Source organism: Nannospalax galili, unplaced genomic scaffold, assembly GCF_000622305.1.
Source record: "Nannospalax galili isolate Female #2095 unplaced genomic scaffold, S.galili_v1.0 scaffold417, whole genome shotgun sequence".
NCBI classification, from domain to species: Eukaryota; Metazoa; Chordata; class Mammalia; order Rodentia; family Spalacidae; genus Nannospalax; species Nannospalax galili.
In genome coordinates this window covers 4511125-4535908 of record NW_008340785.1, presented here as the reverse complement: position 1 = coordinate 4535908, position 24784 = coordinate 4511125, and the positions used below count along the sequence as shown (strand labels likewise).

Sequence of the window (24784 nt, the reverse complement as noted above, 5' to 3'; positions counted from 1 at the left end):
GGTCTTAAACACCCAAAAGGAAAGTATAATCAAAGATTAAAGGGGTCAATATAATTTTTTAAGAGTCCATGTGTGTAGCTAAGGGCTACATAACAAGAAACAATGCCAGACAGGAGATACCTTCCTTTGAGTTGTTGGCCAAGAGACTTGCAGACAGTTACCCAGCATAGAACTGGGAAAATGAACAGCAGATCCCAATCTTATCTAAAGCAATATTGAAAACTGATTGCTGCTAGATGAGGAACAGCTAATTTTCCTAAAACAAGAAACTCTAGATAGGCTGACTAGATTCAGCAGATGGACAAGCACTGGGAAATGGCTGGGGGCGCCAACAACAAAGTGGACAGTAACAGGGATGACAGAGTATATGGGCTCCATTGGGCTAGGGGGGTAGGCTATGGGAGGGTGCCATTTGGGAAGTGGGTATATAGATGAATAAGATTGTTTGTGATGTTCTGTATGATATACACACAAAAATAACAAATAAAAAATATGAGTTATATTTGAGAAAGAAGCATAAAATTTTACTTCATGTTAATTAGTAGAGGTGATAAACATTACCATTGAAATCTACCCGATGACTTTATATGCATACTCGGGTACTAAGGATCTGAGTGTAACTGACTGTGAGTAGTAATCATCAGATATATAAAGATTAGAGACGCATGTGCAAACATCTAAGTGTTAGTAGCATTAAAAATGAATCTGTAGGAAACAGGAAACTATATTTTAAAATGAAATGGAGATCTTTTTCAAGGTTAAAACCTCATTCAGTTTTATGTCTTATATGGTTTATACTGAGTTCAATATTGTGTAACTGTATGAATTCAACTGTGAACCTAAAATTTTTCAGCCACTTTTGAAAGAGATGTATCCTTGCTCTGGAAATTGTTATTGAATATGTTAAAGCTATAATGAAATGCTTCTTCTAATCATGTGATTATTAAGTAATTTTTAAAAACAAATATTAAATATTTAACACAATACTAGTTGATATAACATCTGTAACAAAATTAAGAGTCCAGTTGAATATAAACATAAATTCCAATGACCATACAAACATGCTTGTATTAGTCAGGGTTCTCCAAAGAAACAGAACTGGTAGAATGAATACATGTATAGAGAGATTTATCAGCTTAGCTCACAGGATAGAGTCCGAGCAGTCCAACAATGGCTGCACCACACTGGAGAGGTTGATAATCCGTAGTCACTCAGTCCACGAGGCGGGATGTCTCAGTAGTCCTAATATGGCACTGAAGGTCTGATGAATTCCAAAGGATCAGCTAGTCTTCAGTCTACAGCAGCAAGATGAACTCACCAGCAAGAGAGAAGGCAAGCAGCAAGAAGCCCAGAATGTTCCTCTGTTGTGGCCTTTTATACAGGCTGCCATCAGAAGGTAACACCCACATTTAGGACGTGTCTTCCAGCTTCAGATGATCCAATTAAGAAGATCTCTCTCCTTTCAGTTAATCCCAGATCCAGTCAAACTGAAACCCAGGATTAGCCATCACAATGCTTAATCTCAAGTCAAGGAAATACAAAAGTAACACAGTCATATCGTTTTCATACAGTAAGTGAGACAAAGTTAAAAAGGAGTGTTAAATGTTGGCAAGCATGAAGGCAAAAATACACACACACACACACACGTACACACACACACACACGCGCACACATGCACACACACACACACCACACACACACACACACACACACACACACACACACGCGCGCACACATGCACACACGCACACATGCACACATGCACACACACATGCACCACACACAAAGATTGCTGCTCAAAGTCTAAATTTACAATGCAACTTCTGGAGAGTATTATATAGCAATCAAAACTTAAAAGGCTGGAGAGGGAGTGGAGGGAACAAAGGAGGAGTTGGAGGGGGAATGAGATAGGTGAAAATGATGTAAATGCCGAACTCATGTATGAAATCCTCAAAAAAAAATTTAATTTTAAAAACAAAAACAAAACAAAACAAAACAAAAAGTCTCTTAACTGTGGGCACCTATAAAATCCAAAAGAAGTTACATACTGTCTTATTTCAAGAGGGAAGAACCAGGGCACACCTAAAAGTTCAGTAGCATAGGTCAATGCCTGATATCTCGAATTTGATTCATCTTCTGAACTCCAAAAGGCTCAAGCAGCTCCACTCTTCTAGCTCTGCCATCCACAGCACACACAGCTTTACCTTGTAGGCTCAGGCAGGCTCTACTCCACACCTGCCATGGTCCATGGTGCTCATCCCATGATCCTGGCATCTTCAATATGCTGGGGCCTCACTGCACCTTCACCAATGGCCGCCTCTCAGGGTGTCAGGCCTGAGCTTTACTCCACGGCCCCTTCAATCCTGGGGGTCTTCACTGCAGCTGAGGTTGTACCTTCACCAATGACCTCTCCTGGTCTCTCAGGGTGCAAAACCTTGGCTTCTCTTCATAATCCCTTCAAATCATGTTGCCAATACCAGTACCATGTGGGAGACTCTAACATATTACCAAGATCTGCTTCTAGCTTGGGTTATAGCCTCAGCCCCCTCTGGACCACAGCCACTATGTGCTGACACTGAGGAAATAGTTCTTAGAAAATTTCACTTCAGTGATGCTGGTCTCTTGCTAATCACAGCTAATTCTTCAGCCTCAGCTGATCAGTATCTACTGTCCCAGTAAAGCACAAAAGGTTTCACTTCTATAGATTCTTTTTTTTTAAGTTTAATAACCACATGATTAGAAGACGCATTTCATTACATCTTTAACATATTCAGCAACACGCTCCAGAGCAAGCATACATCTCTTTCAAAAGCGGCTATAAATTTTTAGGTTCACAGTTGAATTAATACAGTTATACAATATTGAACTTAGTATAACCCCTGTAAGATATAAAATTAAATGAATTTTTACCCTTTAAAGATCTCCATTTCATTTTAAAATATGCTGTTTCCTACATTTTTAATATTAACACTTAGATGTTTGCATATGTGTCTTTAATCTCTATGTATCTGATGATTACTAGTCACAGTTGGTTACACTTGGATCCTTAGTACCTGAGTATGGATATAAAGTCATCAGGTAGATTTCACTGGTAATGTTTATCACCTCTACTATTTAACATGAAGTAAATTTTTATGCTTCCTCCTCAAATATGTCTTTTTTTTTAAATTTGCTGATTTTTCTATGTGTATATCATACAGAACATCCCATACAATCTTATTCATCTATATACCCACTTCCCAAATGGCACCCTCCCATAGTCTCCCCCCTCCCACATACTGGAGCCCACATACTCTGTCATCCCTGTTACTGTCCTCTGTGTTGTTGACATCCCCAGCCATTCTCCAGTGCTTGTCTGTCTGCTGAATCTAAGTACCATACTAGCGGCCCAGATAGAGTCTTTGAGGAACTCTCAAACTTCCCTCTGAAACTTCACAAGCCAAGCCTCCGTTGTCTTCACTTCTCTCACCATTCTTATCTTCCAAGCTGCAAGAGAATAGCCCATTACACTCTAAGTACTCAATGACTTATTCTAGCCCAAAGTTCCAAACACTTCTACAGTTCTCAAAGAAAGAAAAAGAAACAAAAACCATGATCAAGTCCTTCACAGCAATACCCCAATAGTCCTGGTACCAACTTCAAGCCTAGTTACTTTCTACTGTTGTGATAAAACACTCTAACCAAAACTAACTTGGGCAGGAAAGAGTTTATTTCCATTTATAGTAGAGTCCTTCAATGAGGGAGGTCAGAGCAGGAACTCAGGGCAGGAACCTAGAGGCAGAAGGTAAAGCAGAGATCACAGAGGAACACTACTCCTGGCTTGCTCTTCTGGCCTGCTTTCTTATACAGCCCAGGACCACCTGCCCAGGGGTGGCACCACCAATAGTGGGCTGGGCCCTCGGGCCCTCCCCCATTACTCCACAATCAAGAAAATGTCTCACAGACATGCCTACAGGCCAATCAGAAAGAGGAGATCCCCTAATTGAAGTTCCCTCTTCCCAAATGTGTCGTTGACAGTGAAGCTATCCAGCATAGCCAACAAGCCTGAAATATGCAGCACAGCAGCAAAACCAAGGCAGACCCTACCTCGACAACGTGGAGGGTGAGAAATGACTCCCAAAAGTTGTCTTCTGACTTACACATGCAAGCCAGGGCATGTGCCCACCCACACGCAAACTAACAAACAATTTTTTTTTTAAAGGTAGAGAGTGATTGGGGAAAGACACCCAAAGACGATCTCTGGCCTCTTCAGCGCACACACACACACACACACACACACACACACACACACAAACACACGAGACAGTACCTCTTGGAAATTTCTAAAGCTTCAAAGGTTTTGAATCTTTAGCTTTTTAAAGTGTGTCAGTACACCTCCTCCACCCCATGGTTTTCATTCAGGGTAGCCTGAGAGAGGTTTGCTAGCTGTTCTCTGATCTGCCTATTCAAGTTTCCCAATCAAGGTGATGTTCTCTCCCTTTGGGATCTGTCTGGGCTCCCTTCCAGTCCTTTTGCCACACAGGAATTCCTCCACACAAGATGTGTACAGGCCGTGTTATTTCTGCCTTCATACGTTCTAGGGTTTGAGAGGATACAGGCCTCCACAACTAATTTTGCTGAAGAGTCTGTCCTTAAGTTTTCTATGTGATTTCAATTCTCCTCTCTGCAAAAAAAAAAAAAAATGTCTTTTAAGTTAAAAGTATACAAAGGTGTCTTCATCATGATCCTCCTTAGATAAGAAATTCTCAGTTCCCATTTGTATTATAACAGGAAACTTGTGAGATTTTAGCCTAATGTTGTGCAATAGAAAAACCAGTCACATATGTGATTTAAGCATTTTCTGATAATTACATTAATGAAATAAATAGGACTGACAAAATGGCTCAGTAATGAGGGTAACAACCCAAGTTAGATTTCCAGGATCCAAATGGTAGAAGGCAAGAAGTGACACCTGCAAGTTGTCCTCTGACCTCCATATGTGCTCCATTGCACATGTGTACACACACACATACACACACACACACACACACACAAAACAAATAAAAACGTAAAAAGAAAAAAGTAAACAGGAGCTGGGTGTGGTAGCATATTCTATAATTCCAGCACTTGGGTACAGGCAAGTACACTGAGAATTAAAGGCCAGTCTCAGGTATACAGCGAGTTTGAGGTTAGTCTGGGCTACATGAGAACCTGTTTCAAACCACACACACACAAACTAAAAAGACAGGTGAAATACATTTCTATAATATAGTTTAACACAACATATAGAAGCACAATCAATGCAATACTTATTGAGATATTATATTTTTAAAAAATATTACTTTTATGACATGAGTATGAGTGTATTACCTGAATGTATGTAAGTACACCCACGTTGTGCAATGCCCACAGAGGCCAGATGAGGGCCCTGGATTCCCCTGGAACTGGAGTTACAGGTGGCTGTTAGTTACCACATGGATGCTGGGAATTAAACCTGGGTTCTCTGCAAGAGCAGCCTGTGCTCTTAACCACTGAGCCATCTCTCCAGTCCCAAGATACTACTTTTTTTTGGTCTTTTTGAGACAGGGTCTCTCTGTAGCCCCAGCTGTCCTGGAACTCACTAGGTAGACCAGGGTGGCCTTGAACTCACAGAGATCTGCCTGCCTCTGCCTCCTGCTGGGATTAAAGGCGTGAGCCATCACCCCCAGCAAGATACTACATTTTTAAATGCTAAGTCTTCAAATCTATTATATGGACCATGTAGCACATTTCCATCAAGACTAGCCATACTTCAAGTAAACACAACAGCTACAATGGCCTAGTTAATAGGCCAACTGTATCAGAGAGCACATGCCTAGACTGTTTATTATGATGCCAAACCAGGAGTAAATTTCATTACAATTTAAATGCTAAAAGAAATAATAGCAATTGGATCATCATATATAATAAACATATACAAGATATTAAATAAAGGAGAATTTCATTTCCACTATTTTGATACAAGAGTATATAGCAGGTTTTGTTTTTGAATTTTCAATACAGAGGATCAAACTTGGCTTTACATATGTTAGATTAAGTGCTCTACCACTGAGCTATACCCCTGCTCCGACTGACAGTTTCTATAAGTTCATAAATCTTCCTAAAGGAAAAAAACTCAGGGGCAGGAAAAAAAAAACTTAACTTATACCATAAAGATATCTTACATCTTTTCATTTATTTAACAAATTTTCCAAAGAAAAAATTATAAACATTTAAAATCATATCCCACTAGACAATGTTCAGCACACTTTGAAGACTGCTCTAATTTAAAGTACAAACAAGCATGGTCTAGAAAGCTTTTCTTTGTAAAACAACAAAAATCCTACAGGATTTTATGGTCTCTGAAATAAAATAATTATAATGTTGTTTATGCTAACACTCAGAATGTTTAGTATCAGTTATTTATAACAATTTTTGTCTCTTTTTCTACTACATTGCCTTCATGATGTGTTTGTCTTGTTTCTATGTGGTATCCTCTAATTTTTTTTATTCCTTGTATCTCCTGTAAACTGGAAGTTAAACCTAAATGTTTATTAAGCCTTTCTGGTAAGAACAGAGCAGGGTTGGGTATGTTGTGCAATTCACAAGCAAGCATATATCGTCTGGTTGCCTTACTAAGTTTTATCTTTTAATCCACAAATAACATGATTACTAATAGAGGAGCAAAACTTATGGAGTTAATGGAGATGCAAATGCAAACCATCTAATTATATCCTAAAAGGACAAGAAAAAAATGTGGCCATGTGCAAGTCTTTTGAAAGTGGTCTATTATATGGCACGATTAAATCAAGTAATTTCTCCACAGGCTACACAACACAAAAGTTTTATAATAGTTTAAAATGATGATGTAGGCATCAAAATTCAAAGTCCAACTTTATCTTTTTGGAACAAAACTATTTCAAATTTATTCCAAATTTGGTAATATTTAAGTAACTCTTTTCTTGCTTAAAATATAAGCATTTTCACTATGAAAAGTAAGTTATTGGTAAACCTTATGTAGTGATTAGAAATTTCTACATATTTTTAATAGCTACCATTCCAACATAATAGAATTTTAGAATGGAAGAGACCTTAGAGAACATAAAGACTATGATTACGACAATTAATACTTGGATGACACAATCAAAGCTGCTTACTTTCTAAGGTTAACCTAAGTAGCCAGACAGCACCCAAATTATCATACAGGAAGCTAGAAGGAGAAATGCATTTCTACAGTTACAGTACATGTTTAATGTACTGACAATTTCACACTACCATAAAGCAAACATCTACCTACCATATGGCAGGCATACATATTATTTTTGATTCTTATCATACTCAAGGTTTTCTTTTTTTAATAGTTAAGGAAATGGAAGTTGGGATTTAAACAGCTGGACACAACTAAATAACAGATTTCAAAGCACTTTAACCTCATCACCTCATTGTCTTAAACTACATCCCCCACCCCAAATGAATAAGGAACTTTTATTCAGAACAATTTAATTCAGACATTTACAAGGCAAACATTACACCATAAACTTTATTCGGAGCTAGCAGCAAACTACTGAATGATAATTACCTGAATCTTTTTTAGTACTGTTCATTTAGGTCAAAAGGGCCCTTTCTGGTGTCAGCAAGTCTATGAGGGGGAGAGAAAAGAAAAGGAAGAAAAGAAAGGGAAGAAGGGAGAGAGGGAAGGAGGGAGGAAATAGAGGGAGAGAGGGAAGGAGGGAGGAAATAGGGAGAGGGAGAGAGGGAAGGAGGGAGAGCGGGAAGAAAGAAAAACTAACTTTCAGTAAGGAAACAAAGATCACTGTGAACCTTTTATGTTTAGGACGACAAGTAACTGAGATTAAAGTAATTTGTGGAAATTACTAGATTACCCTTAAACTAGTGAAGAGTAAACTAAAGAGGAAACAGTCAATTACAACCTTCAACCTTAACTGATAGACCAAAAACACTTAAAAGCAAAGGCACAATTAAAGGTTTTATTTGGTAGACAATCTTTCCACTCTCTTATATCTGATCATTTTTAGAAAAAATGAAAAAGAAAAACTGACAAGACACTTTTCCCCTAGAACTCATAAAAGATGAAACAATCTCATTCCAGGAAGTCTCTGAGACTTGACTTCACTCAAGGCATTAAATCAACTCCAGGTAAGACTTTCTAGAGCACGGACCCTCAAAATGTGATCATCAACATCAGGAATGGAACAGAATGAGGAGACAACTGAGAACTCACGGCCAGTGTCACGAAGCTTCTCCAGTGTTTTCTTCTCATAATTTCACGTTTTGCATTTAGATCCTTCATCCATTGAGTTGACTTTTTTTTTAAACATAGTAAGAAAAGGGCATAATTTCATTCTCTTACATGTGAACCTCCCCAACCCAGCTATGCTTGATACTTTTGTCAATAATGAGCTCACTGCAAATATGTGGATTTCTCTCTTTCCCTATTCTGTTCCATTGTTCTGGGTCTATTTTTCTATCACTTTGTTGCTGTTTGGGTTACTATAGCTTAGTAATATATTTTGCTCTTTTTACTTTCACAATTGCTTTGGCTATTCAGGGTCTTTTGTGGTTCTATACAAACTTTAGAACTTTTCTATTTTTGTGAAGAACATCATTGATATTTTGATTAGGATGTGCAACTGAACCCACTGACTTCATTGGGTAGCATGGATGTTTTAACAATATTCTTATAATCCACAAACATGAGCTATCTATCAATTTTTTGAGCCCTAATACATCTCTTTTATCAATGTTTTAGATTGGGATAAAGCCTTAAAACACAGGTAACAAAAGTAAATATAGACAAATGGGATTATAACACACAAAAAAGCTTTAGCATGGCAAAGAAAACAACCAAAGACACAATCTACAGATTGAAAAAATACATTTGCCAACGACATGGCTGAGAGGGGATAATAACCAAAGCACAAGAGTAACTCGAACTACTCAACAACTAATCAATCAACCAATTAAAAAGTGGACAAAATACCCAAGTAGACATTTCACAATAGAACACATACAAACTGCCAAAAGGCACAGTTTTAAACAAAGTGTCTAACATCAGGGTTCATCAGAGTATAAATAATCAAAATCCAATCTATGATAAAGCATTATCTCCTCCAATTAAAACGCTGGCAAGAATTATGGAGAAAAAGGAAATCCAAGTAGGATAGTATTATAGAAGAGAGTATAGTGTTTCCTCAAAAAACCAAAATATAACTACCAGCGATCCCACAACCTGGGTATATATCCTAAGGAAATGAAATCAGTCTAAGAGAAAGACATACAGAATCCTATGTTCACTGTAGCATTATTCACAATAGCCAAGATGAGGAATCATCCTAGGAACCTACTGATGGATGAAAGAATAAAAGAAATGTAGTATATAAAATGTGTATACATATACAATGGTGAACACACACACACACACACAATGGAATACTATTTAGGCATCAAAAGAATGTAATACAAAGCAATATGTAGAATATTGTCTTAAGTAAAATAAGCCAGACACAGAAAGACAAGTATTTTATGGTCTCACTCATATCTGGCTCAATAATTTGTTTCCACAGAAGTAGAGAGTACAATAGTGGTTACCAGAGGCAGGAGAGGGACTTGAGAAGGGTAGATGGGTAAAGATTTGTCTACAAAGTTATACTTAAATAGGATAAATATGTTCCAGTGTTCTATGGTATAGTAAGATGATTAGTATTAGTCAAGTGTGGTGGTGCACACATTTAATCCCAGTACTTGAGAGGCAGAGGCAGATAGATCTCTATGAGTTCAAGGACAGCCTGGTCTACACTCAAGTTCCAAGCCAGCTAAGGCTACAGGGAGACCCCAACCCCCCAAAAGACTACAAATAATAATAATAATAATAATAATAATAATAATCACGCTCATAAGTACAATAATTATATGCTAATCATAAATTAGATTTCAAAAATTCAAAATATATTGCACAAAGGTATGGTGGTGCACGCCTTTAATCCCAGCACTTGGGAGGCAGAAGCAGGCAGATCTCTGTGAGTTCAAGGCCAGCCTGGTCTACATAGTGAGTTCCAGGACAGCTTGGGGCTACAGGGAGACCCTGTCTCAAAAAGACAAAAAAAAAAATTGAGGTACTATCAGAACTGAGAGACACAAAGAGGCATTTTACCTAAATAGCACCATAGATCGTCACCACCATCCAGTGAATGCAGTCATTTACGGTTCTATTTCTCATCATAAACTCTTTCAAAACATCCAAACTTTTCTGTCAAGATAATTCCTTGCTAATATGACTTTTTTCTAATATAATCTTTTTTAAAATTTATTTTATGGGGCTGGAGAGATGGCTCAGTGGTTAAGAACACTGGCTGTTCTTGCAGAAGACCCAGGTTTGAATCCCAGCATCCACATGGCAGCTAACAACTGTCCATAACTTCAGTTCCAGGGGATCCGACAACCTCTTCTGTCCTCCACAGGCATTGCACGACACGGGTGCACTTACCTACATGCAGGCAATAACGACAAATAAAATAAAATATTAAAAAAATTATTTTATGTGGGCTGGAGAGATGGCTCAGCGGTTAAGAGCACTGGCTGTTCTTGCAGAAGACCTGGGTTTGAATTCCATCACCCACACAGTTGCTAATAACCATCTGTAACTCCAGTTCCAGGAGATCCGAACTGTTCTGAAGAACTCTTCTTCAGTTCTTCTGTCCTTTGTGGGCACTGCACAACACAGGTGCACGCACTTACACATATGCAGGCATAACACTCATACACATAAAATAAAAATAAATAAAAATGTATTTTATGTGTTTTACCTGCATGTATGTAAGTGCGCCTGTGTTGTGCAATGCCCATACAGGCCAGAAATAGGCATTGGATCGCTTGGAACTGGAGTTACAGACAACTGATAGCCACTATATGAGTGCTGGGAAACACCCAGGTCCTCTGCAAGAACAGTTAATGCTTTTAACTGTTGAGACACATCTCCAGCTCCCCCAGTCTCATACTTCTCTCTCTCTCTCTCTCTCTCTCTCTCTCTCTCTCTCTCTCTCTGGGTCTTTTTGAGACAGGATCTCCCTGTAACTCCTGCTGGCCTGGAACTCTCAGAGATCCCCCTGCCTCTGCCTCCCGAGTGATGGGATTAAAGACGTGTAGACGTGTGCCACCACACCCGGCCTCAGTCTTCTTTTTTTCTAATATTCTTAACTACTGTAGCACACATCTATAATCCTAGGGCTGGGAAGGCAGAGACAGAAGCATTCCTAGAGCTTACTGGCCAGCAGATAAGCCAAATCAGTGAGCTCTAAGCTCAATAAGAGACCCTGTCTCAAAAAACAATGTGGAAAGCAACCAAGAAAGATACCCAACATCTACCTCTGGTCTCCACACATGCACACACAAATTTATTACAAGTTACTGTTAAATTTAATACTCACCTCCCAATTAATGAGAACGTTTACAGATTATCTACTCTCACTAAAAGATGCAATGCCATTTTGTCTGTCATCACTGTTTCCCTACCCTAACAATTAAACTTTTAAAAGAATTCTATCATGGGGGGCTGAAGAGCTGGCTCAGAAGTTAAGAGCACTGGCTGCTCTTGCAGAACACCCAGGTTCGGTTCCCAGCACCCACATGGCAGCTAACAACTGTTTGTAAATACAGTTCCAGGGGATCTGATGCCCTTCTTCTAGAGTCTGTGGGCATTGCACACATGTGGTGCACTTAACATACATGCAGGCAAAACACTCACACACATATAATAAAAGTAAATAAATAAAATAAAAGTGTTACCATGAAGATTCTCACACAAAGGATTGCAATACATCTGACAGCAGAAGCAGAACCATTCTCCACAAGGTCTTATCTCTTGTGACAAAAGTCAAGGAACAATGTAACTAGCAGGAATATTTGTTCTATTTCCTTTATTTTTATTCAAATTATCATTTCATGTAATCCCCTCTTATTAGAAAGAATCTTCCTCTATTTTCTTTTTTCTCCCTGTGGCTGAGGTGGTGTTTTTCCTACTATGCAAAAGTATCGAAGGCCAAAGAGTTCCATTCTAAAACTCAAGAACACACTACACAATGAAAAGACATTTGAAGGTCAAATTTGAAAACCTCTGCCATTCCTCAAGGTAGGAAAGAATACCTTCCTTATGGCAAGTCTGCTCATGTAGCTTAGGAAAGCTTTGTGAGAAAATTCTATCTATTCACTCCATGGTTTTTTTTCTATCCATTCATAACGACTACTAATTTCCTTAGTCACTATTTCTTTCCAAAGTGTTTTGCAGCCTAGACATGAAAACATATTTTTCTTCCAATTTTTCCACACCATAACACATTCACTAAACAAGTATTCACTGAGTTCCAACCACAAGCATAACACTGGGCTTATTTTGTACATTAGTGTACAAAATAAGGATGCATCTTGCCCTGACAAAGGTTATAGTGGCCTGGTGCATAGAGAAGTCCAAAAACTAAAAAAAAAAACAATAGACTTTAAGTGGGGCTACCCCCTTTTTAAAATAAAATGTCCCTGTTAGACACTGCAGGCTAACAAAAAGTCCAGTGCCAAGAACAGGCTACTTGTTTTGGAGTGGTTGGCCAGTGGGGTACTACAGACCCCCAAACATTACGGGCTATTTCCAATGCTCCTGTTACCCACCTGCATCAGGCTACATTTGTGCCCATCTCCGAACAATAGATTGCTCTGCTTCTACCAACAATCAAACTTAGACACTTTTTTAAATTCTTATCTATTTTTATTTTATGTGTATGAGTATTTTTCCCTGCATATATATAAGTGCACTAGATTGTGCACTGCCGGTGGGTACCGGAACAGGGCATTGGAACTGGAGGTTAAGAATGGTTGTTAGCTTCCATGTGGGTGCTGGGATTTGAACCCAGGTCCTCTGGAAGAGCAGTCAGCGCTCTTAACTGCTGAGCCATCTCTCCAGTCCCAACAGTTTCTTTTTTATGTATATAATTAAAACGTTGTTTTTGATTTATTTTATGTGTATGAATGTTTCACCTGCATGTTTGTATGTGCTACCACATGTACACCTAGTGCCTGAAGAAGACAGAAGACAGCACTGGATCCCCTGGAACTGAAGTTACAGAAAGTTTTAAGGGGCGTAGTAAGAACGGTTCTCTGTTTTGACTGATAGATTAGGTCATGTAGTTATTTTTCTACTGACCTGCCCTTTCCTATAATACATCTGACTTTAATTGTATATACATCTATTATACATAGGCATAATATAGAAAATAAGGGATGCTCCCTAAAAGTTTCCTTAAAGGACACTGCTTGCCTTACTGCAAGAGCACCCAAAACCAGTTCCCAATGGATGCTGGGAACTAAGCATGGTTCTCTCCAAGAGCAAAGTACTCTTAAACCTCAGAGCCATCTCTATTCAAATGTACTTACACTGTATCCTGTAAGAATAGAAGGGAGGATCCAGCCTGAACTGGAGGCAAGAGGAATAGAAGTTCAAGGTCATCCTTGGATATATATCCAAGTTTGAAGCCAGCCTGGGCTGAAAACAGTAGAGATTTAAAGCAACATTAGGATAAGTATATCATTAATTCATTATCAACAAGGCTTCAGACCAAGACTAACCATTTTTCTAATGGTATGAATAGTAAATCACTTTAAGGACACACTGGTTGAGCAACTATGGAGGGAAAGGAGGTTGTGATAGGAGTACTTTTTGTTTTGTTTTTTGAAATACGGTCTTAATGTAGCCCAGGCTGGCCTTTAACTTAACTCACTCTGTAGATGAGTGACCTAGAACTCCTGATCCTCCTGCCTCCACTCTCAAATGCTAGGATACAGGCACGGGCCACCATACCCAGGTTAGGTGTATTGTTTTGTGGTGTTGTTAAAGGAGTGAAGAAGCAGAACATTATATTTCACAGCACAGGTGAGCAGTTTTAAAGTGCTGATCTGCTCCAGCATATCTTCAATGGCTATTATGATCATTGCTACTACTATTATACTAACTAGTACCTGTGACTCTGGCTGTGCCATCAACCAAGTGTCCTCAATACACCATGAATTCTCATGCTTGTGGGAAGTTTGAGAGATATATTTGAATGGTACTACCTTAAAATATTCTGATTATTATTACAATCGCCTACCCTTATACATGTCTCTTTCCAAATATAGCTTATGCAAGAAGCTATTGTGGATGTCATTTATATTTAATTTAAAAAAAAATCAACCTATGATTAATTTTTAAGTTTTGTTTTGTTTTCTTTTGTTTTTTTAAATACCAGATTAATTTGAAAAGCAGTACTACCTAAAAACACAAGGACTAGGTACAAGTGGCAATCTGGAAGGATACTAAAGATCAATTTTTTCATTTATCTTTATTTATGGTTTTTGAGGCTGGGCTTGAACTCCCAATCCTCTTGCCTCCATCTCCCATGTACCAGGATTACAGGTACAAATTACTCACTCTGGAGGTCATTCGTGCCTTGGGAATATAAAAATATTTTATTATAATACTATGAAGTATGAATCTCTAAAAAAAAATCCCCACTGAATTTGGAATATATTTGTTATACAAACCATAAGCAGTCTCAAATATTTTTAATGTCCATGTATATTAAAACAACATAGCTAGTTCATTTGATTACTAAAAAATTATAGGGTAAGAATGCATTGAAATCTCTTTTTAAGATTTCAATACTGGGGCTGGAGAGATGGCTCAGTGGTTAAGAGTGCTGGTTGCTCTTACAGAAGACCCAGGCTCGAATCCCAGCACCCACATGGTAGCTAACAACTATCCCTAACTCCAGTTCCAAGGGATCTGAAGCACTCTTCTGGCTTATACAGGCACTGTATAACATGGGTACACTTATATACATGCAGGCATAACGTTCATACACATAAAATAAAAAAAAGTAGGGGCTGGAGAGATGGCTCAGCAGTTAAGAGCACTGACTGCTCTTGCAGAGGACCCGGGTTTGATTCCCAGCACCCACATGGCGGCTACGAACCATCCTTAATTCCAGTTCCAGGGGAAACCAAAGCCCTCTTCTGACTTCCGCTGCATTGCACAACACGGGTGCACTCACATACATGCAGGCAATCTTAACCCCTGAATCATCTCTCTAGTCCCTAAAAATTATCTTTTAAATTGTGCTGGGGTGTAGACCATGTATGAGGTGCAGGCAATACACTCATATACATAAAATAATTTAAAATTTTTTTAAAAAAAATAAATAATAAAAAAAGATTTCAGTACTGAGGGACTGGAGACATGGCTTAGTGGTTAAGAGCACTGGCTGCTATTCCAGAGGACCAGGGTTCGAGTCCCAGCACCCACATAGTGGCCAACAACCTAATGCCATCTGTAACTCTAGTTCCAGGGGATCCGATGCCCTCCACGGTTTTGCGTGCACAGGCGCCCTTACATACATGCAGGCAAAGCACTCATACACAAGGACTGTTAACTGTTTATGGAACATAAAAGATGCAGCAAACTAAGTGAGCTTTTCCACAGCAATACACAACTCATTCTATGAAAACTACCAAAGAGCTACATGTGTACAGATGAACACCAAAGACATGAATCAGGAATAGCTGAAAATACACATAAACAACAATAAAATTTTAAAAAATCAAATTTTCTCTCTTCCCTCACCATTTTCTAAGACCTGAATCAGGAGTTTCACTACACTGAAAAAACACACACTGTGACATGCTAGCATTTCTTATTTGGAGAAATAATGCTACTTCCTACAACTAGGGCATGGATGTAGAATATGTAAGTATAGTTCTGAAAAAAAATGCACAAGTTATTATATGTATAATCTATCACAGAAATGTCTATTTAAAAAACTTAAAGACTTTTTAAAAAACTGAGCAGTATCTCCTATTCATTGAACAATTCCTTTTTTCAAAATCGATTTTATAGCTGATATCCAAAAGTACTACTGGTTAGCTTCCTAGGTCATTTGAAAAACAAGTTAGAGGGTCTGGAGAGATGGCTTAGCAGTTAAGAGCATTGGCTACTCTTGCAGAGGACTTGGGCTCCATTCCCAGCACCCATATGGCTAACTACAGTCCACAACTCCAGCAGATCCAGTTCCAGGAGATCTGACGCCCTCTTCTGACCTCTGTGGGCATTGCACAACATGGGTGCACTTACATGCAGGCAATACACACATACACGTAAAAATAAAAACAATAAGCAAAATATTTTAAAAATAATAATTAAAAAACAAGTTAGAAATAAAGCCAGTTATCTTCAGTAGATACATAAAGATGTAAGTGGTATGAAATTTCTCATGTGGAAAAAGCTCCTCTTGATCTTTGTTCTTTAAAGCTAAGTACTGTTTTCAAAAACCAACAAATATGATTTCACTACCGGAAAAATGAACTTCTTGAAATTATCAGCAGTCAAAAAAAAAATCAAGAGATACTCTCACCAAATGACTACTATAATGGCACTTTCATTCCAATCTTTTCAAAAAAGGAGCCACAAAATCCTGGATATGTAAATTGATCAGTAACACCATGCTTTTTGTGGTTAACTAATATGAAAGAATGTTGACCACTAGGCAAAGACAGGAAGCAAATCTGAAACACATTAATTTAGACAAAATGGACTCTTTTTATTAAAGCTAATAGCAATGATGAGTTCTTAAGAAAGCTAAGGTACAAAAGAACTTCGCACATCACAGGAGTATCTCATTTTTATCAACTTTAAAATGAAAGATGGTTCTCTATTTAAATCGTCTGTTTAGAAAGTGCTTTCCATATAATGCTAATATATCACGATTTATAAATACTATAATAGTGCCTTAATTTACTTTTCCACACAATATGGTAGGTTTAAAATTCTGTTTTGGAATCACATCTACTCCATGCCCACCCAAAATCAAAGACAAAAGCAAATGATCATCCTTTACATCCTCCCCAAATTTCCGAAATTTGGTAAGTTACAAATACCTAAACCTCAAGAAGTTACTTGGATGATGACAGGGAGCTCTGAAGATATATCTGCCTGTAACTTAAGGACCAAGTGTGGATGTAAACCGAGACAGACAACGATAGTATCGTCTATATTCCACCGCATTTTCTTAAGAGCTTTGATCAGATTCCCCTAAATAGTTCATGCATGTCTGTGTGTGCCGACATAGGCTTTTATCTGGGATGGGTCGGATGAAAATAATCAGAGCTGCATCTATCTGGAAAATACACCAATCTGGTTTATTACTGTGAAAGCAGATCTGCAAAACCCACAGGTCAAAAGAAGGGCTGAGGTCTTTCCCGATAGAGCATCTTAATCAAACACCTACAGGGTAGGCTAGTGTGATGAGCTCCGGTTCCTCCACAGTGAGCTGCTAGGAGGTGGATGACAGGACGCCGGGAGGCTCACGTAGGTCTCCATCCTTTCTCCCCCACCCTCACCCCATCCTTCCTTTCACACACGTACAAACTCCCTCTCCCATCACATTCCAGGTCCAGGTGCCCCAGGAGGCAGTTTTCTAGGGTCGTCTGCCTGGCACCTTAAACGGGATCTAACGCACCCGGGCAGCCTGGGCCTGAATGCCAGCGCTGCCAGCCCCACGGCTCACCTCTAGCTTGTGGTTGATCTGGGACACAGTCTGGGCTTTGTGGCAAAGCTGTGCAAAGCAGGAGCTCAAGCTGGTCATCTTCTGTCGCCCCTCGTAAGTGATGTCCGCCTGATCCGGATCGATCTCGCCCAGAAGCAGATCCACATCCACGAAGGCCTTGTCGAACTCCTTCTCCAGCACCTCCAGCCACCGGAACATGGACACCCCGCCTGGGGAGACCCCCACGGGGCAGGAGGCGCCCCCTGGGCCACCGCCGGCTCCCGCCTGGCATGGGCCGCCCGCCGACATGGCGCCGTCCAGGCCCTCGCCGACTGCTGCTGGTCTTGGCTGCCCTCCCAGAGCGAGGGGAACTGCTGGCACCGCGACGACCCTCGCGCGCGCACTCACGCTCCGCGGGTGCCCTCCCGCAACCTCGAGCAGCCAACGCCGGCAGCACAGCCCCAGAGCCGCAGGAAGAGCGCGGCTGAAGCTGCCACAGCACACGGAAGACCGGCCCGCCTCCCGGCCCGCCCCGCCGCGCATGCGTAGCGCAGCGTAGAGCAAGCGCCACCCGGGAGGGACGAAATGGGCGGGGCAGGTTGAGACCTTAGCCAATGAAAAACCTCCGCTTCGACAAGCCTGTCAGCGGCCATATTAAGGACTGGCAAAAAACGCTGCTCGGCACCCTGACAAACCCGGGGACACCGCGTGTGCTTCCAAGTTGGAAAGGTCCGAGGGGAGGGAAGGGCGTCCACGTTGCAGAGAGGAACGACTTTCCAGTTTGACTTCACAGTGGGCGGGAGCCGGTCCAAAGTCGTCTGGGAAAGTTAGTGCAGTGGCGTCAGGGGCAGGGATGGGCGCGCGGATGAGCGTGAGCGTGCGCTGTAGCCACGTCTTCCCGTAGGCATTCCACTGCCTGCTTAGGTGGAGTGGGTGGTTACGCGGGCTGTTCTAGGTAAACCCGGCGGTGAAGTGTAGTCAGAAACTGCCTGAAGCTGCTCATGGAAGTGGCTGGTCAGGTTTTGCTGAATCGATGACCCTTTCTTGTGAGTGACAAGCCTGGGTTCAAGGCCTGCACCCTCAGGCTAGCTGTCCGACCTAGGAAGTGGTAACTTGGGAGCCTAGTTTCCAAAACTCACTTAGCAATAAGGTAAAATGCTTTGCATTAATATTTGACGCATGGTATTCATCTTACTACACCACAGATCACACATTTCTAAAGAAACTTGAAATAGTGTGCTTTTTTCAGAAACTAGTAGTGTTTCCGCGTAATTTTCATATGTTCATTAACATACTGAATACTCTTCCCCAGTTGAGGCATTGAGGACATAAATCCTAATAAAACAACCATAACTTTAATACCAATGTTATCTATATTTAGGAGCTCTTTGCCTTCTGCCTACCACCTCTAAACTCCACCTCCCCAACCCCACCCCGGTCTAGTGCAAGAATAGACAGTCTGGAAAGGACAAGAGAAAACAGTCTAATTAGAGTAGGCCTGGTAGGAATTGTCTCTCCAGCCTTGCCTACGGGAATATTTGGAGACTGAGCCCAGAATCTTCTGTGATCTGTTCTTGGGACAGACTCTACTAATTAATCATCAATCAAAGCCCATTGTGTGCTCATCAAAGCAATACCAATAAGAAGAAACCACAGATTTAGTTTGCACCGTGAATACTCCAATGTAGACTGGTTAGCATCAAGCCTTAAAGGTGTTTTGGCTTCAGCAAATTTAACTAAGTAAAACTAGCCATGGGGTCCTTCCCGTGAGCAGAAACTATCTCATAGAACCTTAGTACACAATAGTATAAATCTAGAATTTTCACGTTTCTTCACTCCTTTTCATAGTTGATTGCATTTTCATCTGCAATATTTGCAAGAACGTCAGTGCTATAGCTTCCAAACTCCAAGGCACTTTCTCTAGGTAGCAATGCATTTTTTTTTTTTTCAGGAACTTGAAATAAATGAAAAATTACTGTGTGGGAGTGGAGAAAGACATAAAACCACAATGATTATAGCTCTTAGTGATTAAAAACACTATGTGATAGAATTTTTTTTCTTTGATCCTCACAAAATCTTGGGAGGTAGGTTAATCACTCTTTTATAGATACATCATAGAGAATTTAAGTATTTCAGTAAAGCCACACAGGTAGAAAGCTTATTGAGACAAAATTTCAATGTGGTTGTCTTTCTCATCAGTCTTTGGTATTAGCAACAGAATACAGAATAATAAGGAATCCATTTTATGTTACTAGTGTAATAAATTGGCAGGTCTGCCTTAAAAGCTTTTTCAAACAAAATATCCCAAATATAAGCCATATACAAACATACTGAAATAAAAAGAAATATTAACACAAAGTACTCGTAATTCCTTTTGTATTATAACTTCCTTTATATAGATCACATGCATACAATATTTTAAAAATTACTCAATTTGCTCCTTATATTATGGGTGACTCTGAACTGCATTTTAAGCGTTTATGTGACCAGCATTCTGGTGGCTGTTGAATACCCTTACCTTCAGCATTGTAGGACCCAGCTTCATTTCTTTTTGTTGCTGCCTTCACAGCCCTGTGTGTCTCAGAATAGTTTAATGTCATATTGTCCATTCTCATTATTATACTACATAGTAGCTGCTACATCCTAGGTGATGGCCTAGATGCTCTTGGTAGTAAGTGATTACTTTAAATGTGCATGAGGTGCCCCAATAGAACTTTTTGTCCACTTTGATTTGGAGTTTTGCAGTTCTGCAAGTCACAGCCGAACATTCAAGTAGAAAATATGCTCGACGTTCAAGTGCTGCCATCTGTTGTCAGTGCGCTCCATCTGCATTTGTGTCCTTGTCTGTTCCCGAATTTGGAATTATATGCCATTTCAGTACTTGTGAGATTTCTTTTCCCAAAGTTTAAAAAACGATTTTGACACTTCTGTTTTCCATTAGATTGGAAGAAACTTCTAAAAATACATAAATCGTGCTGAGTGATTTAAAACAACATAACTGAAATGAATCTGATTTTATTTTATCATTATTATTGTTGTTTTGAGACAGGGTCTCACTATGTATCTCTGGCTAGCCTGAAACTTGTTATATAGACCAGGCTGGCCTAAAACTTCTGGCAGTCCTCCTGTTGCTTTCTTCCCAGCTGCTGGATTTATAGAATGAACCACCACACTCAATTTGACAGTCTTATTGTAAATATTGTATTTATTATTTATTTATTTTTATTTTATGTGTATGAGTATTTTGCCTACATGTATATAAGTGCACCCGTGTCACGCTGGGTATTTCACCACCCAGCCAGTGTCCCAGATCTATGAGGCCTGAGTTCAGTGAGAGACCTTGCCTCAAAAAAATAAGTTGGAGAACAGAGGAAGATACTCAGGGTCAACTGCTAGCTTTACACATGCATGTGTAGACCGGTGCACCCCCCCCCACATACATATACCACACACACAGAGAGCAAACACAAACATATACACCACACACGCATGCATGCACGCACACACACACACACGTATGCACACATACATGAAATCTTTTTTAAATCTCAAGACCTGGACTATGGGAAAAATTCTACAGTTGTCTGTGAAATAACTTCAATAATTAAGATAGTCCAGTATTTACCTAGAAAATTCTATAAAAATTAGTCACTTTTCAAAACATGCCTTTTATACATACTCAGGGCATACCTAGATAGACTTTTATGTTGTCTCAGGGGTTAGAGATATATGTAAAATACACGTTAGTCTTTAAAATTAAAGGAATATTCTCTCCAACCTAAAAAGAAAGGATTATTTAATAATGCTTTGGCTTATTTATTATGTCCTGTGGCTTCAAGAATTATTTTCTCTATTCCATAGTTAAAACTTCCCAGATACTATATTTTGTTTGGTGTACCTAGACTTAAAAACAAAGCATGACAAAAACTTTTAAACCCCCGTTACTATATTTATATTCCTTTACACTATTACAGACTAACCCTAAGTTCTTTCTACTGTGGCCTGGGCCACATCCTTCACTGACCCTTTCCCACAGCTCTCATTATCTAAAACCATTGTTTATCAACAATGGCTATCACAGTTTACTGCTCATTGATTCTTCTTCTTTCATCCACTGTCAAGTTACTGTTTATTTCTCACCTTGTCAGCCTTCACGGATCAAACAGACTTCCCCTTATTAACCTCTGTCATTTATGTTTCTTACAGATTACCTCTATAAGCACCCCTCACAAACAGGTGCTTTCTAAATACCCTCCAACATTTTCTTTTATTTGCTTGTACCTTGATTAAAAAATACAAGAATGCTTCAACAGAATTTTTTGGGGGGACTTGCTTTGTAGCCCAGGCTAGCCTTGAATGCTTTATCCTTCTGCCTCAGTCCCCCGAGCACTGGAACTATAAGTATGTACCACCATGACCAGCTATCTTCCTTTTATAGGAGGAAAGAGAGAAGCTTAGGGTATTTTTTTTTCTGATTTACTTTAAACTTACACTTTGTTCAACATGCTTCAGAATAAACAATTGTTTGAAAGTATCGTGTGCACATTTTTTCATCCTTTAAATTTTTTTTTATTTGAGAAATCTGTGTTTTTCATTTTTGGAAAAGCTTTCTGTTTAGTGCTAAGCTAGTCAGCTCTATAGTCAGATCATGAGCTGATGATGCTCCCAGGCTAGAGAAAATTTTGATTAGTCAGTTTCTTTTCTGGAATTCAGTTTTCTATGAAAAGCAGGAAAGATGTTACTGATTATATTATTTCTAAGTTTTCTTCTCATGTTGATATCCAGTGAAACTAATAAAAACTCACCAACATGTCAAAACACAAAGTTAAAGCCTCCTTTTAACACAACAGGAATACTCATTTAAAAGGGATTCCTATATCCTGATATAATTTGCCTTCTGTGGGGATGGCTCCCAAAATATTACAAACAGGGCAGTATGTAAGTCCAGGATGCAGGTCAATTATTTTTGCCTTTCATTTTTGATAAACCAAGAAAGGTCAATATCCATGTTATAGAACTACACATTGGTGTTTCCTGCAGGGTGTTTTTTTTTTTTTTAAACAATGGCACTATTGACATTTGAACTGCAGAATTTCTTCTTATGTGTGATAGTCTGTCATTGTAGGGTATCGAGCTGCCATTACTGGCCATTACTCACTAGAGGCCATTAACACTGTCCCTTCCCTCTCCTCACATTTTTATGACAATCAGAAATGTTTTCACTTTCTTGGCTGCCCAGGGGGTCCATAGACATCATTCTTGATTTCATCCTAACTTAAATGGAAACTTTCACACAATGTCTGGAGCCGTCACAGTCCTGCAAATGAAGGAGGACAATGTCCTCAAATTCCTTGCAGCACCATTTTTGGTTTCCAGATAGAACAAAAGGAGAAGTGATGGTATCTATATCATAAATCTGAAGAGGACTTGGAAAAATCTGCACTGGCTTATGCCATTGTCGAGATTGAAAACCCTGCTCATATTAGCATCATTTGATCTAGGATTTCCAACCAATGGGAGTGTTGAAGTTTGCTGCTTCCACTGGAACCACTCCATTTGCTGGCAACTTCACTCCTGGGACCTTCACTAACCAGATCCAAGCAGCCTTCCAGGAGCCACATCTGGTGGTGTCTGATCCCAGGACTGACCAGCAACTTTTCACAGAAGTGTTGTGTGTTAACCTGCCTAATAACCAGTCTGTGTACGTAGGTTCTCCTTTGAATTATGTGGACATTGCCATTCCATTTAATAAGTGAGCTCCCTCAGGGGAGCTGGTATGGTGGATGGTGGCCTGGGAAATTCTGAGCATGCATGCGAGTACCCATCGGAGGTCATGCCTGATTTCTACTTCTACAGAGATCCTGAAGAGTTTGAGAAGGAAGGGCAAGCTGCTGTTGACCAAGGAGAAATGTCAGGGAAAATGGGCTACAACAGCTCCTGCTGTTCACTGCTGTTCAGCCTGAGCTGGCAGACTGGTCTGAAGGTGCCTTCTATGCCTATCCATCAGTTCCCAGCTGAAAACTAGCGCCCAGCCAGTCACTGAGGATTGGTCTGCAGCTCCCACTGCTTAGGTCACTGAATGGGTTGGAACAACTACCGATTGGTAAGCTATTCTGCAGATGCTTAAGCAAAATGGAAGGAAGGTCAATGGGAAATAAACAGTTTATTTAAAGAATATTTTCAGTGGAGCGGGAGAATAAAGACAAAGAGAGAACCCTGGTTTGAGAAGCTGAACCAAGAACCTAACCCAGCCCAAATTCAAATTCAATGAATATTCCTTGAGATTATGTTGATCAATGAAGTCTAGATTCTGGGCTGCATATTGAACGGAGTTGTTGGGTCAGTCATTGTGTTTCCATACTCAAGAAAGACATCATGTTCCTGCATTCAGCAGCTCCTTCCCCAAGGAAACTGAGTAAAAATATCAGATAAGGTACCGTGGATCCTTTGATGTAAAGAAATGCATGCCTTATACTGGGTCTTGGAGACACAAGCTCAAGAATCAGAAGCCTGAACCTTATGTACATAGAGCTCTTTGATCAACATGTGGAAGCTCCAAACACCAGCAGAAAGGAGCTGAGAAATGATGCCAGCTCTTGTTCCTGTTTCTTTTTTCTTTTTTTGAAGACAGGTCTTTCTATGTAGAACATTCTGGCCTTGAAGTCACAATTCTCCCGCCTCAGTCTCCTGAGTGCTGTGATTGTAGGCATGCCCCACCATGTCAGGTCTGTGGCTATTTTCCTAAATATTCAAAGGAGATGTTAACCAGACAAGATACTAGAAAACATGAAAGTCTATCAAGTAGCTTATTATAAATTCATCTTTTTAGCAATACACAAACACACAAAATATTCCATGAGTATTTCTCTTGTCTTTTCAAAATCTAGGCATAGAAAAAGCACTACAAATACAATGTTTAACTTCTGGATAGCATTAAAGGTGTTTTTTCCCCTTATTGCTATCTTTCTTTCTTAAAAAAAAATTGTATTACATACTATTTATTTTGTGTGTGTGTGTATGTATGTACGTAAGTGTGTGGCATGTATATATGTATATGTGTGTATGTATGTAAATGTAGAGGTCAGAGGACAAGTTTTGAGAGTCAGTTCTCTCTCATGGGTCCCAGGGATTGAATACAGGTCATCAGGATTGGCAACCAGTGCCTTTACCCACTGAGCCATCTCATTAATTTGCTTCCCTCATTTTTC

At 39.6% G+C, this 24784-nt stretch overlaps 1 protein-coding gene and 1 pseudogene across 2 annotated transcripts in view; one reads left to right on the top strand and one right to left on the bottom strand.

Annotated features, from left to right (window-relative positions):
• Gopc (golgi associated PDZ and coiled-coil motif containing) overlaps positions 1-18105 on the bottom strand; it is a 50281-nt gene extending 32176 nt beyond the window's left edge. For both annotated transcript variants that reach the window (XM_008835785.3, XM_008835787.2), the window contains exon 1: positions 17598-18105. In XM_008835785.3, the coding sequence (XP_008834007.1) occupies positions 17598-17885 (288 nt within the window). In that variant the 5' untranslated portion in view covers positions 17886-18105. The remainder of the gene's footprint in view (positions 1-17597) is intronic.
• Positions 18106-22872: 4767 nt separating this feature from the next.
• Positions 22873-23683, top strand: LOC103736298 (annotated as a pseudogene).
• The last annotated feature ends 1101 nt before the right edge of the window (positions 23684-24784 follow it).